Below are 14,118 nucleotides of genomic sequence, written 5' to 3' on the forward strand. Positions count from 1 at the left end.
AGATGTCAACCCCCTTATGAGGCCTTCTGCTCACACTCTTTTCCACTTCATCCAGTTTTATTTTCTTCATAGCACTTGGCCCAGAAATTATATTATTCAGAATATACTGTGCATGCCAGCATCTCCACAGGCCCTGTACGACACACTCAGCCACACGGTCACCACCTGTAACCCTCACCACAACATTCTCAGACAGAAGAAACCGAGGTCCAAAGACCGCTAGGAAGGTGGCCAGGGCCACCCATCGAGGCCTAGGACCAGTGGTTGTCTGCTGGGGCCATTCCGGCTTCAGCTGATAAAGTGTTTATTGCATTAGTACAGTGGGCCCGCCCTGCCCCCAGCAGTCCGGCCTGTTCACAGCTTCCTGCTCCTTGCCCAACAAGGAGGTCCTCCCAGGATGGACAATCCAGGTACTTCCCTGGCCCACGTTATTGTCCCGGAGCCCTGCTTCTCTGCCTCCTCCCGACCAGCCGGACGCTGGGCCCAGCCTGGGCCGCCCCTCCCGGGGCTACATTCAGGGGTTATCTTCTGTTAATAAATAAGCTGGCATGCCTCCCCCTAGGCTGGAGCCTGTAGGTTGTAGTCTCGGTTGGCCTGGGACAGCAGTGCACCCGCTCCCTAGCCGTCTGTCTCCCAGGGTCTGTCTGCCCCTTCTCCAGCCTGTCGTGGTGTGTCCTCCCCAGTCCCCTGCGTGGAGACGGCCGAATCACCAGTGTGCTGCGCTGCGCGGCCCCCGCTCAGCACGCGGCTCTGGAGCGTGTGTCCGCCGGTTGCGACCCTTCCTCTGCGACTCGGGAGGCGCTGGGCGCGGCGCGGGCTGCGGCCTACACATTCGCAGGGAGCTCGCGCCACCGCCACCCGGCTCCACCAGCTGCAGGAAGTCCCGGTACCAGAGCTTGGGGCCCGGCGGTGCGAGGGGCGCATCCTCGGTTCGGGCCAGCCTTTCGGCCTGCGCAGCACTCAACACGTGCAACACCAGACGACGCAGCGGTTGCGAAAAGCCCTGCTCCACCGCCGCGCACAGGTAGGCGCCCGAGTCCCCGCGCTGCAGCCCTCGGAGCAGCAGCCCCCGCGCCGTGCGCTCGGCGTGCTCCACCGCCGGCACCTGCGGGGCCAAACCAGCATAAGACCGAGCGGCAGGGTGAGGAACAGGGCTCCCTGCCCCCGCGTGGGACTGGAGAGGCAAATGTCAATGGTGGCCGAGTGGGAAAGGAAAAGGGGCGCACGCAGGTGCACACCTGAAGGTTGTGCAAGAAAGTGGGTGGTCTTCGAGTGGGGAGACTCGAAAAGGGCGGCGGTTCACCTGAATGTGGGGAGCAGGTCAGGGCTCTTAATCAACAGACCGGGTAAGGGCGGGGCTTTTCTCGTGTGTGTGTGTGTGTGTGTGTGTGTGTGTGTGTGTGTGTGTGTGTGTGAGAGAGAGAGAGAGAGAGAGAGAGAGAGAGAGAGAGAGAGAGAGAGAGAGAGAGATGCCGGAGGGGTGCGGTCGGGAGCCTGGTCAGCGGGAGTGGGGCCTCACGAGTGTGAGGGACCAAACAGGACGTAAGGGTCGGAGTGGGCGGAGCCTCACTGTGCGGGGCTGGACCTCATCTAGTGCGGAACAGGCCAGGGCCTCATTAGTCACGGCTGTAGGGGACAGGATAAGGGCCTGGTTGGGCCCCCCACCCCAACTCTCCCTCCCTCCCTCCCAAGCTCACCGGGGTGCTGGTCCCCTGCCCTGCGCGCTGGAAGGTCCACTCCACGTGCGCCTGCAGCGAGCGCGGCTCACACTCCAGGAAGGCACTGCCTCCCTCCACACCGAACACCTTCCGCTCCGGCAGCGCGGGCTGGGACAAGTCTGGGAGCAAGGGGGTGTCAGATTCAGGCCCGGCGGAGCGGGGTGGGGCGTCTTCAAGAGATGAGAGGTGGAGGCAGCAGGGCACTCACCCCCGGAGCACAGAGTTCTGGGGTCGCCGTTCTTTATGTCTTGCCGCCGGAACCTCCTAGTGTGCATGGGGGGGGGGGGGCATGGATATTGGAGCCTCCCTGAGCCCTTTTTCGTTTCACCAAGGACTCCCTCCCAGCGACTCTCCTTGCCAGCCCCTGCCCACCTCTTGGCACTGGGCTGGAAGCGTGTGCACGCAGCTCCGTCCCAGGCGCAGTAAGGGTCCCGCGCCAGGCAGCATTCAGAGCAGGCGCGGCCATGGGCGGCGCAGCGGTACAGAGGGATCTGGGCCACGGCACTCCGCGAGGCTACGTACAGCTGGTGCTAGGGGGCAGGAGAGGCTCTGGGCTGACTGAAGGAGGCCCTGTGCCCACCTCCCATTGGTCAGGGATCCTTCCCCACTTGACAGAGAACACTGAGGTCTCCGGCTACACAGCCTAACGAAGGGAGAACCTATATCTGGACTTAGGGCTTCAAACCACCAAGGGAGGCATGGGGCTGGGGGAGCCCGGGGCACCAGCTTGGTCCATTCCACCCCCAAGACTTCTGGCCACTTACCCTCTTGGAGGAGATTTGCATGCTGGTGACAGCAGCAGAGTCCTGAGAAAGAGAGAGAGAGAAAGGATGCTGGGACCAGGGCTGCATGGCGTGGGGCTGCCCCGGGATGGGCACTGGGCCTCACCTCAAACACATGCAGCTCCTCTAGGAGCAGCCCCTCGGCGTTTGGCCGGCTGCCCTTCGGGACAGAGATCACCTTGAGCACCGTCCCGGCGTCTGCAAGGGTGAGAGGGGGTGGGTGACTCTTCCTGTTCCTTGACACCCAGGGCCCAGGATCTCTTCCCCTCAGAGGCCTCCGCCCTCAGCGTGATTGGGTCAGTGGGTTGGAATAATCAGCGCAGCAGCCAGGAGATGGGGACACAGCCCAGGCAAAGTGTGGAGAGGGGGCTGGGCAAGGGGATTGAACTTCTACTGGCAGGCCACAGAGCCTGGCCTGGGGCCGGTGGGCAGTCTGGAGGTCCCTAACCTGTGCCAATGAAGAGGACGTCATAGTGTCCATCAGCAGCTGCCACACGGTCTGCAACAATCTGGGTGAAGGTGTACTCGGCCCCCACTCGTAGGAAGAGAGGGCGCCCCCCCACGGGCAGGATGGGATTATACATGAGGGGGTGGTTCCGGGCAAACTGGATGACATCATCGGGGAAGTCCTTGGTGGAACTGAAGGTGCCAAAAGTCTTGCTGGGGCACTAGGGGGTGGGAAGGAGGCAGACAGGGACGTGGTGTGAGGGCTTGGTGGGCAGCCCTCCACAGGAGACATCTGGGAATGGAGTGTACACGTGGTGGGGGAGGGGTGTGTAGGGGGGTTGGACAGAGCCCAGTCCCGGGAAGCTGAGAGAGGAGACCAAGCTTTGCCCTCAGGAGTCTGAGGAGGAGACATGGCCTCAACTGGAGGGGCCCTGTTTGGTGAAGGTGACTTTTTTCAGCCATAACAAAAGGTAGAAACCACATTTGACCAAGAAGACCCTGAGTTCTCCTCCCCCGAGGCTTTCAGTGGGTAGTGGTGGGGGCCCTTGGCTACTACGCACCATGCCGGGCCGGGGGTAGGGGACACGGCCCTGGTAGGACACCCACTGGTGCATGGGCCCCTCTTTGTGTGCAAAGGGTCCCAGGAAGGCCCGGCGCACGTCGTTCATGCTGTACACACACACCGCAGAGCCCTGGAAGATGCCACTGCAGGGAAGAACATGAGGGGAGGAGCAGGTCCAGAGGGCCCAGGCTGCCCCACCTGGCCACCTCTCGCCCCTCACCTGGAAGTGGAGAAGACAGCATAGAGCAGCGGGGTCCAGCGGTCCCTGGAGGGCAGCAGGAACACATCCTCTGTGGGGAAGGGTCCTGGTTGGGGGAGGGTGCCCAGCCCAGCAGGCCAGCCAGGCTCCAGGATCTGTGCCCCTGCCCTCCCTTCCCCCACTCTAGCCTCCACTCCCGGCACTCACGGAGCTGGTCAAAGTGCGTGTCACCCTCGACGCCGGGCACAGAGCACACCAGCCGCGCCTTCAGGAACGTGGTCCACTTGTTGACCAGGCTGCGCTGGCCACCCACGTCATTCTGTGGAGTCCATCGGAGGGGATGAGGGTGAGGCCCCAAAGGGCAAAGGGACAGAGCAGGGTCACGGATGTGGCGCAGGGAATCCTCACCCGGCAGATCTGGCCCACGCGGGATACGGACAGGCGCCCCAGTGCCGGCGCAGTCTCCACGGCTGACTCACGGAAGAAGAAGTAGATCTTGTCGTCGTCTGGGTTCTCGCTCTCCGGAATCCAGAAGACCTTAATGAACTTGGGCTCTGGCCGCAGGAGAAGGCGTGAAGTCAGTGAGTCCCTGGCCCTGATGTCCCCCCCGCCCCCCCCGCCATCCACTATGAGACCCACGCGCTGCCTCTTCTTTCTCTCACAGAGCCCACAGAGCAGCATCTGATTACTGGCAACTTCTAGGACCAAGTTCAGAAGGTGCTTCATGCACAGACTCCAGACGATCAGGGCCTGAGAGTCAAGAAGCAGCCACCAGAGGGCAGCAGAGACCATGGCTAACTGGGAATGCAGGCCCCCAACGGCAGCCCTCTCACCTTGCCCCTGCCACTTCCCCAGTCCAGAAGGCTGAGAAAGGAGGGACATCGGTGTCTGGGATTACCTTCACTCATGAATCTTTTCCTCTAACGGGAAGCAGACGCCCCACCCCTGTTTCAAACACTCTGCTGGGTCAAATTATTGCATCTCTTGTGAATCTGTTCCTTGGCCCATTCCTTCCCAGGGCACTGGATGTTCCCACTGCCTGGGATGCCCCACCCTCAGCCCTGCTGGGCTTTGGGAATTGGCTCACACCTATCCTCGGCCTTTCCCCAACTCTCTCTCCACCACCACCTGGTTGCCTCCCCTCCCCCATTCTCTCATTGGTCTCTGGGCCAATGGAATTGATTTTATCATTGGTTAGGAGGTCAAAGAGGGCATGGGCCATACCTGCCTAGTCCCTTGCAGGGCCTGCCACACGGTAGTACTTGGTGAGTCCAGGCTACACCCCTTGCTCACTTATTTTATGGGCCTAACTCCCCACCTGCCCTGTTGGGGAGGACAGTCCCCTCCTGCCACTCCCACCAGTCTTTCACCATTGAGCCAGCGGGAGTCGTGTGGCTCTGTTCGGAGACTCGGACGCCGGCCCAGGCTGCGGAAGATGGTGAAGTCCCGGCCCATGAGGTCTGCAGCCACCCCGGAATAGAGTTCTTCGCCTGCAGACGGAGCAAGGGTTGCTCAGCCAAGCAGAGGCTCTCAGGGTGCGAGGTGGGGGCCTGTGGAGCTGTGGGGCCTCTTGGGGAGTCAGTACGGCTATGGGGGTCCTCAGCGCTCTAGGGAGGGTTTTAGGACTTTGTGGGGTTTCAGCAGTTGTGCTGGGATCCCAGCCTTTGGACTCACCCACCAGCACGGAGGCAGCCCGATGCCTGGGGTCATAAGGACTCTTGCCCTTGCCATCCTCTAGCTTCTGAAGGTCCAGCCGGAGCACAGGTTCCTAGAGGTGGGACAAGTCTTAAGGCCAAGCCCCTTCCTACTCCCCCAGCCTCCCTCTCTGCCTGGGTCTGGCCTTACCTCCAGCCGGTAGCCGACCTCCACAAACGCACAGGTGGGGTGGAAGGCTCCTGTGCCACAGGCCAGCAAGTGGGTATGGTTGTAGGGATGCAGCAGCTTCACAAAGTTCATGCACTCAGTCTAGTAGGCAGGCAGGGGCAGGGGCAGGGACAATGAGGCCTCCCCCGCAGGAGGTAGCCTGAAGGGGTCCCAGCTCACCAGTGGCACCCTCGCCCCTTCTTTCTGCATAAGCACAGGCAAGTACCAGCAAGGGCTACAGGGACCTGGGTGCCGTTGGTGACCAGCCCGGCCCAGCTCTCACCAGAATGGGTGCAGCGGGAAGCACAGGCCTGCAGTGCCCCTGTGACTCACAAGCCCCCGAGAAGAATCACATGAGCCCCCACCCTGACTCACTACCTCCAGACTTCAGCCACCTCAACCCACCCCCACCCCCATCCCCGAAAGAACAGACGGGCCTCTGTTCTAGCACTGCCCTGTCCAGAGGGTGAGGGGCTGCCCTCCCTACCCCCACCCGGGCCGCCAGCACTCACACCAATGTCTTTCCCGGCCCAGTTACACTCCTCTCGCCATTCCACAGGGGCCGGCCAGGCCAGCTGCAGGAGGTTGGGGAAGGGGGGACACAGGTCAGGGACTTCTCTCTGTGCTGAGGGTGCCCACTCGGGGGACCCACCCCCTGGTCTCTCCGGGGAGCATGGAGGGGGGTTCCAGGGCTCCTTCCCCGGGCAGTGCCGAGGCTGGGGGTTCCTGGCACCTTCTTGGCCCGTTTGCTGATGTTGTCCAGGCTGAGAGAGGCCACATGGTTCTCTGCACCCACGAACAGGCGTCCGCGCTCCTCGTCTACCAGCAAAGCTTCGTAGCAGCAGGTCCTCGCCAGCCGGAAGGTCCGGAGACCGTGCTGAGCCTGGAGCTCTGCAGAGTTGGGGCACCACGGAGAGTCCGCTGCTGGGGCTCCCCAGGCCCAGCCTGTTGTCTCTCTTACAGGCCACAGCTGTCCGTGTGACTTGGCCCACACACATGTGGACTCACACCTGTGTCAGTTTACGCTCACGGAGGCCCACCCAGGTACCAAGCTTCCAGGGTAGGCAGCACGACCATGAGCCCCACTCCCAGGGGAGGGCTGGGTGAGCTCCCGGGGCGTGCTGGGCCACGCAGCATCTTTGGGCAGGCGCACCGGGCGGCTGGGGCTCTGGGGAAGGCCAGGCACGTAGGGAAAGGCAGAGCCCCGGCCCCCAAATCAGGCTGAGCGGGCTCTGCCATCCTGCCTGCCCTGCCTAGTGATCACTCCCAGGGAGGGGGTGTGGAAGGGGCTCCGAGGGAGGCTTCCCTGGGGGTAGTGGATGGTGCAGAGGCAGGGTCTGTTGCCCCAGGGAAAGGAGGGGGCTTGCTGGGAAAGCAGAGGAGAATGTGGGCAGAGAGGCAGGGGACTGAGGCCAGGGTGGGGTGAACTGGAGGTTGCCCGTGAGTGCTCCCAGTCCAATCCGGATCAGGTGGTCCACGCAGGCCAGGTGGTACGACAGCGAACACAGTGCCCCTGCCCACGCCGGGCCCCTCTCCTGCCGGCCCTGAGCTGGGGCTCCCACCAGCCAGGTGTGCCTACCTTGGAAGGAGAGCCGAAGGCGTGGAGGGCTGGGGGTGGCGCCCCCCAGCACCGCCGCCCAGAGCAAGGCCAGGCCCGGGATCATGGCGGCGGCCTCAGCCAGCCCCATCCCGGCTCTGGGCGCTCAGGGATCAGCAGGCGCGTGTGGAGGAGCCTTGTGCCGCCCTGGACTCTGCCCCGGGATCTGGAAGAGAAGGAGTCACAGCAAGGGCGAGGGAGGGCAGCAGGGGGGAGTCGTCCCGGGAGATCAGATTACAGCCCCTAGGGGAAGGAGGCTGGGGGGTCGCATTCCGTTTCCGAGCCCTCCCCGCCCTCCCTCAGAGGGTGCCCTGCCTGCCCACAATCACAGACACACCCACGCTGGGCACACCCTTGGGGTCACCCTGGCACGGACAGGCACCCGCCCCACCACGTCACCCTCCTCAGTGACTCGCTCTCCCGTGTACACACTCACAGACATTAGTGCACGCACTCTGGGTGCCTACTCCACACCAGCCTGGGAATTGAGCTGGGGACACTGGGGGACAGACGGGGGACAGACAGGTCCCCGTGCAGGAGGTGGCAGAGAGCCAACAAGGACCCAGACCAGTGTGTTTGAGAGGGCACCCAGTGCAATGGGCAAAACAAGCCGGTCGAGGGGGTGAGAGCAACGGGAGGGGTCCAGCCTCTGCAGGTGGCTGGGCGCCCATAGGCCCAGGGACAAAAGTGCCTTCTCTGCTGGAGCCAATGGGGTGGGGGGGCCTGTGAGTGCGAATGTTTGAGGGTTGCTTTGTGTGTCTGTATTGCACGTGTGTAGTATATGTGCACGCACACACGTCTGTGAGGCCATGTGGCATGCATGTGTGAGCACACACGACATTGTATGCGTTTATGCAGTGTGTGTCTGTGTGATGTGTGCACCTCACACACGTGTCTGTGTGTGTGTCAAGAGTATGTGCGTGTGAGTGTGCCTGCACATACAAGTGCATGCCTGTCTTCCTGGACATGCAGGTGAGCAAAACCCACTGCAGCGTCAATCACTGCCTATGACTCGGAGACACTCTGGCACCCACTCCTCAGAGGAAGTAGTGGGTCTGGGAGACCCCCACCTGGGCCCAGGGGCTGCACAGGAGCCCCACCCCCACTCCGACTGGGGGCTGCTTGAACAGCCCCAGCTCCAGGTGGCCTCTTCCCCCCGCCAAGTGTGGGCTGAGTTGGTCACACACAGAAACTCTGAGCTCAGACTTCAGTCAGACCCAAGAGTAGTCAAGTGCAGAGCACCAGGGGCCTGAGGCAGCCTCTCAGCACAGTGAGGGGGCTACCCATCCCCCACCCAGCCTCTCCCCACTGCCCTCGTCCTCATGGTTTCCCCATCTCTGAGCCCCTCCGACGGGGCCAGGCTTTGGCCACAGTGCCCACCGGCAGGCTGTGCAGGTGCCAGGCTCAGGAGCCCTGGTGTGGGGCGAGGTCCTGGGGGAGGATGAAGCAAGGGGCACAGCTGCTGAGGCCCATTCCAGACCACTCACTCCCCGATCCCTGCCCGGTGCCACAGCTCCGGGACCCCTCCCGGGCCAGCCCCCACCTCCTCCTCTCCCTTCGCTGACACTTGCCGCCTCTGCCTCTTCTGGGCTGGGGGGTCTGCGACGCCACACAACTCACGGCTGCCTTCCCAAAGGCCACCAAGAAGTCCAGCAGCAAGTCCCCTACCCCAGCCCCTCCTGGCCCTGAAGAAGGGGAGAAGCCTGGGGGCCCGAGGACACCCTCTGCCGGCCCCTTTAAGGAGCAGCTCCCGCCCCCACCAAGCCAGCCGCCGCCCCACAGGCCGTCAAGTTTACAGGCGGGCAGATCGGGTGACCGGGCAGGCAGCCTGGACGGCTGGAGATGGTGGCCTGGCCAAAGTGGAGCGGGCTCAAGGGAGGGGTGTGTAGGGGCGACCCCTCCCCCGTCAGGCCTCACAGCAGTAGGGCACCCCAAGCAGTAGTCTGGAACTGTGGCTGCCATTCAGGCCAAAGGAGGAGGAAGAGATCAAGACCCTCCAAACCCCAGGCGGCTCCGCACAGCAGGCAGTGGGAACAGCGGGTGGGGGCACCCCAGAGGGACCGAGGATGCAGCTGGGGCACAGCTGCCACCTCAATTCCCAGGAACCAGCTGGGGTGGGAGGGGTGGAGGTCGGGGAGGGAGTTCTCAACTGAAAGTCTGATGGGCCCTCGGGACCCTGCCCCAGACCCTCCTAACCACTCGGGCCACTCGGGCCCACACCTCTGCACCTGGCTGCCGGTGGTTGCCATGACAGCCAGTCTGGAGTGGGAGAGGAGGGCCAGAGAGAGGGGCAGGCAGGGCTGTCAGCAGGTCTTATTCTGCCCTGCGGGTCGTGGGCCCAGTCAGGCACCACCTCGTCCCAACGGTGGCCCGCATCTGTGCCCCACCAAACCCTAAGTACCCAGGGGTCTGTCTGTCTCGGGCAGGATGGGGCTTCTGCACCTCGGTGCCTCAGTTGAGAAGGGTCTGGAGGCCGGACTTGAAGCTGAATCTGGTGGACACACCCATGTGTGCTGCCGGGGGCACTTTTTTTGGAGGGGCTGAGTGGAGACCTCAGCTCCACCTGGGTGAACGTGCCAGGGAACAAAGATGGCCTTCTACCCTTCAACCTCCCACCAAAAGGCATCCTCCTGCAAGAGCCCCACGGCTGGTCAGCAGCTCCTCGGGGGTCAGCAAGGGAGGCTGTGTGGCTGCTTCAACTGCACGTAGTTCTGCTGCCCACCGCCTGCCAAGAAGTGTCCGTGCCCAGTTGGGGTGGGGTCATGCCTCTTTCCTGAGCCTCAGGGCCTGGTGTGGCTGGCCTGGTGTGGCTGGCTGGCAGGGTAGGGTAGGGGTCAAGGGGAGAACTGGGGGCTGTCAGGAGGGGTTGGGGAGGGACACACCCCTGTGTGGACGGCCGGGCTTCCGGGGTGCACCTCTCTACCTCCTTCCTCCCAGGCTTTCTGCCTTGGACCTGGGCAGCCTCCCCACCGCCCGCCTCACACAAGCAAACAAAATTCTTTGGCTGTTTACAATTTTCCACCCAAGCAGCCAAGATCTGCAAGTGTCTTTGAGGTCCTCACCCACGCCTACTGTGCCCCCTACCTGCCCCCACTGCTTTCAGTGCGTTAGGCCCAAGGGTTCCAGCCTCTGTTTCATTTGCGCCCCAGCCCTGTGCCCATATTGAGAAAGGGGACCATGACCCCCCAATTCCCATCTTTCCAACATCCTGGGACTCAACTCCCAGCTGAAGGGACTGCGCTGTCCCGGGGCCACCTGAAACCTTTGCATTGCCCTCCTTCCTTCCTCCAGGGTCCCTCCCTGGAACAGAAAGGAAGATCCCCAGGAGCGCAAGTTGTCTGTGTCCCCATGAGCAGTGTCCTTTATGCTCCCCAGGTCCTGGTGCACGCTGGGCCCTGGGCAGTGGCCTTAGGGAGATGACACTCCAGGAGCAGGCCCTTTGCAGAGCGATACACTGGGCTCTGGAGTCCCCTGGGCCTGGGTCTTGACAGCTGAGGTCCCTACTCCTGCCTGCACCCCTGCCCTAGGGCCACCCAGGCTCCTAGGCCTCCACCCTTCACCAGGGCACCCACTGGCAGAGGCCTGCCCCGGCCCTTGCCCTGGCGCTGCCCGTCAGTGGCACAGCCTGCCAGGCCTTCTCTTCTGGAGCTAACTGGCCTGTTGTGCCAAGTCCCAGCACCTGACGCCCCGTCCCTTATCACCAGCGGGGCCTGTCCCCTGAACCCTGTCTGAGCTCTGGGTGGTGCAGCTGGGACAGGGCACCCATCCGAGGAAGACTGCAGCCAGAAGACTGGCTGGGGCTAGGCCTCCGTGGCTCCGCATGTCCACCTGCTTTAGCCATCAAGGCTGGCAGCCCCACTTTCCTCGTTCTGGCCACGTGGGTACTAGGGTGTGTGCCCTGGGGACTTGGGCACGAGTCCTGGGGCGAACCTAACTGAGGCCTCAATGTCCTGACACTCTGCCACCCGCGCCCAGGGGCTCTCCTGGGGAACAGTCTGTTCAGGCACTTCCCACCCGCCCCCAGCCTGGCCTCCACGCTCCCAGGGGACCCTGGCCCACCTTTTTGGAAAGATCAGCTCCTCCCTTCCTTGCCTGTTTCCCTTTCCTTCTGAGGGCCATGTCAGAGCTGAGGTGGAGGGGCTGAGGGAGGGGCCACCAGGAATCCTGGGCCTCTAACTGTAGCCCTGCCCCCACCGCTCCGCCCCTACCCTCCGCCTCCTGCACATTCCTCCCCGGCTGAGGTCAGCCCCTCTGGGATGGGGCAGCGCCCCCCCCTCCCCACCAGCCACATCACAGCTCTTCACTCACTCCTGTTTTCCTCATTGCTCCGCGGGGAGGGGGGGCGGGGGGTGGGGCCTCCCTGTCCCTCCCTTCTCCATAGCTGGGGGGAGGGCGCCCGGAACGCCAGAAGTGGACTGCGGTGGCCCTGTGTCATTAACATACATTAACACAAAACTACGCTCCCGGGAGGAAGGCTGTTGGGTTCTAAATGCTCTGGCGGGTGGCGGTGTGTAACAGGGATCGACCCCCTAGGAGTCCCGGGAGGGGCGGGGCTGAACCCTGACACCTCCGTTCCCAGCTGTGTGTCCCTAAGGGGAAATGAAAGGTTTCGGATCGCTCCCTCGACTAGCCCCGCGGTTGTAAATGCGGGGTGCGGGGGCAGGCTGGGCAGGTCTGGCACACTGCCGGGCGGGGCGGGGTGTGCGTGTGCGCGCACAGGTGTGCACTCTCGCTGCCACCCCGGCCCTGGACGTCCTGCGGCATCCAGGCCTGGGGACCTCGAGGGAGACCCTTCCCCTCGCCTCTGCAGCCCAGTTTTCCGGAGCCCTTCTCAGGTTCGGCTCCTCTCCCGCCCCCTTTCTTCCCCTACACTGCCCCCCCCCCCCCCCCCCCCCGGCTCCCCTATACCTCCCCACGCCCACATCCCCCAGCACAGATTTCCCTCCCCAGCCGCTGGGGACCCCTCCACCTTCCTCTCCCACGGGTCTGTGACCTCCTCAGCAGTGCCCGAGTGCACCCCTATTCTTCTGAGAGCCCCCAGCTCAGGGAGAAGACAAATCTCCCTGAGGACAAGACAAGGCGCAGCCTCCCTCAGTCTGCTGAAACCTGACCTCTTCACCCTACCCCGAGGCGGTGGTCTTTCTGCCTATCCTCCTCCCGAGTTCCCCCTTCCACAGGCCCTCCTAGCCCCTGACTCAAAAGCTTGTGAAGCTCGGGGGTCCTAGGCTTTAGCCGGGCATTCCCCCCAGCCCTGCTGGCCAGGGCTCCAGCCACCCCAGGCCAGGACTGTGCTTGGGCAACGCCCTCCTGCTGTTAGGCCCGCCCCTCTGCCACCTGCTGGTCTCCTCTCCCTTCCTCCAGAAAGCCCCAGCTGCCGCCTGTGAGGCCAGGTCGAAACCTCTGCAGTGCTCTGGGCTCTCCCCAGTGGCAGTCAGCTACCATGACGTGGCCCCAAGGGCCCAGCAGAGGGCAGGCACAGGGAAGCAAGAGAGAGGGCCTGCAGGCAGCCTGCGTGGGGAACGGATGGAGAAGGGACATCTCCTTGACCCTGCACCAACCCCTCTGGCCTTGACTCCCCACCCACAATGAGGTCAGAAAGCAGAGCCAGTGGCTTCCCATTGATGTCAAATTCATTTTTCTCCTAACCAAGATCATCTGTGGGGCTGCAGCTTCTGCAAGGGGAAAACCAAGGCAGAAAGGAGAAAGGGGTCCATGGCCCTGCCACCTGCCCCCTGGGACACTGGTACCTGTCACTGTGTGATTAACTGAGGAGCTAAGTGGCTGGCAGACATGGACACACACGTACCCAGGCTGACTTGAGGCCCAACTTGGGTGTATTGTGGGAACTGGCATGTCTGAGGGGGGTTGAGGGTGCGGGCCCTGGGATCTCTCTGTAGGCAGTAGACAGGATGGGGGTCAGTTATTGGGAGTGGGCCTGGACCCATCCAGGCTTGGTGGCTTGGCTCGGCACCCTAGGGATGAGGTGGAGGAGGGGGTTGATTCTGAGAGGCCAGGAGGTTTTCCTGACTTCAGGAGACACAGGGCTACCTTGGAACATGGGAGGCGCTTCCTTCAGACCTTGGCAGCCCCTGCAGCTTCAGAGGCCCCATGGCTGTTGAGGCCCCCTGCCTCCTCTGCAGCTGGTATCTGAACCTCTACCCACCTGCTGGGGGTGGGGGTCGGGCCAGGGGAGCTGGGGAGTGGTTGCCCTCTCTGACTTTGAGCTGGTCTCTCTTTGTTCCAGTCATTTCACCACCCCCCGAGTGGGTTAAAAATACCAAGGCTGCCACCCCATCAATAGTCTGAGCAACTATGTGGTGTAGGGCGGCTCTCTGGAAGGCGGATCAGCCTTAGAGTGGTCTCAACTGGCTGCAGAGAGCCCACCTCATACTGGGACCCGCAAGCTTAGTCTGGGAACCAGGGTCTGGGTCCCTTGCCTGGCCCTGCCTATCTAGGGTCCTGGGCCTCTCGGCTGCAGCTGCCCATGGCTTGGGGCCAGGAAGATGGGCCTTTTCGGGCTGGCAGCGCTCTGGGGAACACATGGTCAGGGAGCACTGCGTCTCTGCCTCCCCTCACGCACTGCTCGGAGGGACGAGGTATGGCGGAGGTCCAGCCTTGGACAACAACAATCAGTGGGGGATCCCCAGGAGTTAACCTCATGAAATCCCTCCTGTTGGGGTGCAGGACACCTGGGATGCCCCCCAGCCTGCCACCCTCCATAGCTGGGAATTTCCCAACTGCCAAAGACAAGGAGGAATTGAGGCTCCCCCGCCAGTATTGGGACAATGGAGCCTTATGCCCTACAATTCAGAACAAGGATAGGAAGGCCAAGGGCAGGTGGGGGCTTAGTTGTCTGTACCGAGGGAAGTCCTGCTTGCCAGGACCCCACCCAGAACCACTGCCAAGCCGGGGACAAGGAGATCCTGGCCAGAATCCTGCGTGGCCCACCC

General features: G+C 63.0%; 1 protein-coding gene across 2 annotated transcripts; it reads right to left on the reverse strand.

Moving 5' to 3' along the window:
• Positions 1–38: 38 nt before the first annotated feature.
• Positions 39–11,299, reverse strand: SEMA3B (semaphorin 3B). 2 transcript variants are annotated; one of them, XM_037049656.1, is made up of 18 exons: positions 11,228–11,299; positions 7,151–7,334; positions 6,305–6,462; positions 6,084–6,146; positions 5,554–5,673; positions 5,383–5,476; positions 5,079–5,198; positions 4,117–4,262; positions 3,916–4,027; positions 3,730–3,799; positions 3,508–3,652; positions 2,949–3,168; positions 2,607–2,698; positions 2,483–2,524; positions 2,091–2,248; positions 1,927–1,982; positions 1,698–1,837; positions 39–1,105 (listed from the first exon to the last, which is right to left on the reverse strand). In XM_037049656.1, exons 2-18 carry the CDS (start codon positions 7,257–7,259, stop codon positions 707–709), a joined length of 2,244 nt encoding a protein of 747 aa, XP_036905551.1. In that variant the 5' UTR covers positions 7,260–7,334; positions 11,228–11,299; the 3' UTR covers positions 39–706. The 2 variants fall into 2 exon arrangements, with proteins under 2 accessions (XP_036905551.1, XP_036905552.1); XM_037049657.1 differs by lacking the exon at positions 39–1,105 and adding an exon at positions 1,462–1,590.
• Between the last annotated feature and the right edge of the window lie 2,819 nt (positions 11,300–14,118).

The sequence above is a fragment of the Sturnira hondurensis genome, unplaced genomic scaffold, assembly GCF_014824575.4.
Source record: "Sturnira hondurensis isolate 20B ecotype Veracruz unplaced genomic scaffold, ASM1482457v3 Scaffold0006496, whole genome shotgun sequence".
Classification (NCBI taxonomy): domain Eukaryota; kingdom Metazoa; phylum Chordata; class Mammalia; order Chiroptera; family Phyllostomidae; genus Sturnira; species Sturnira hondurensis.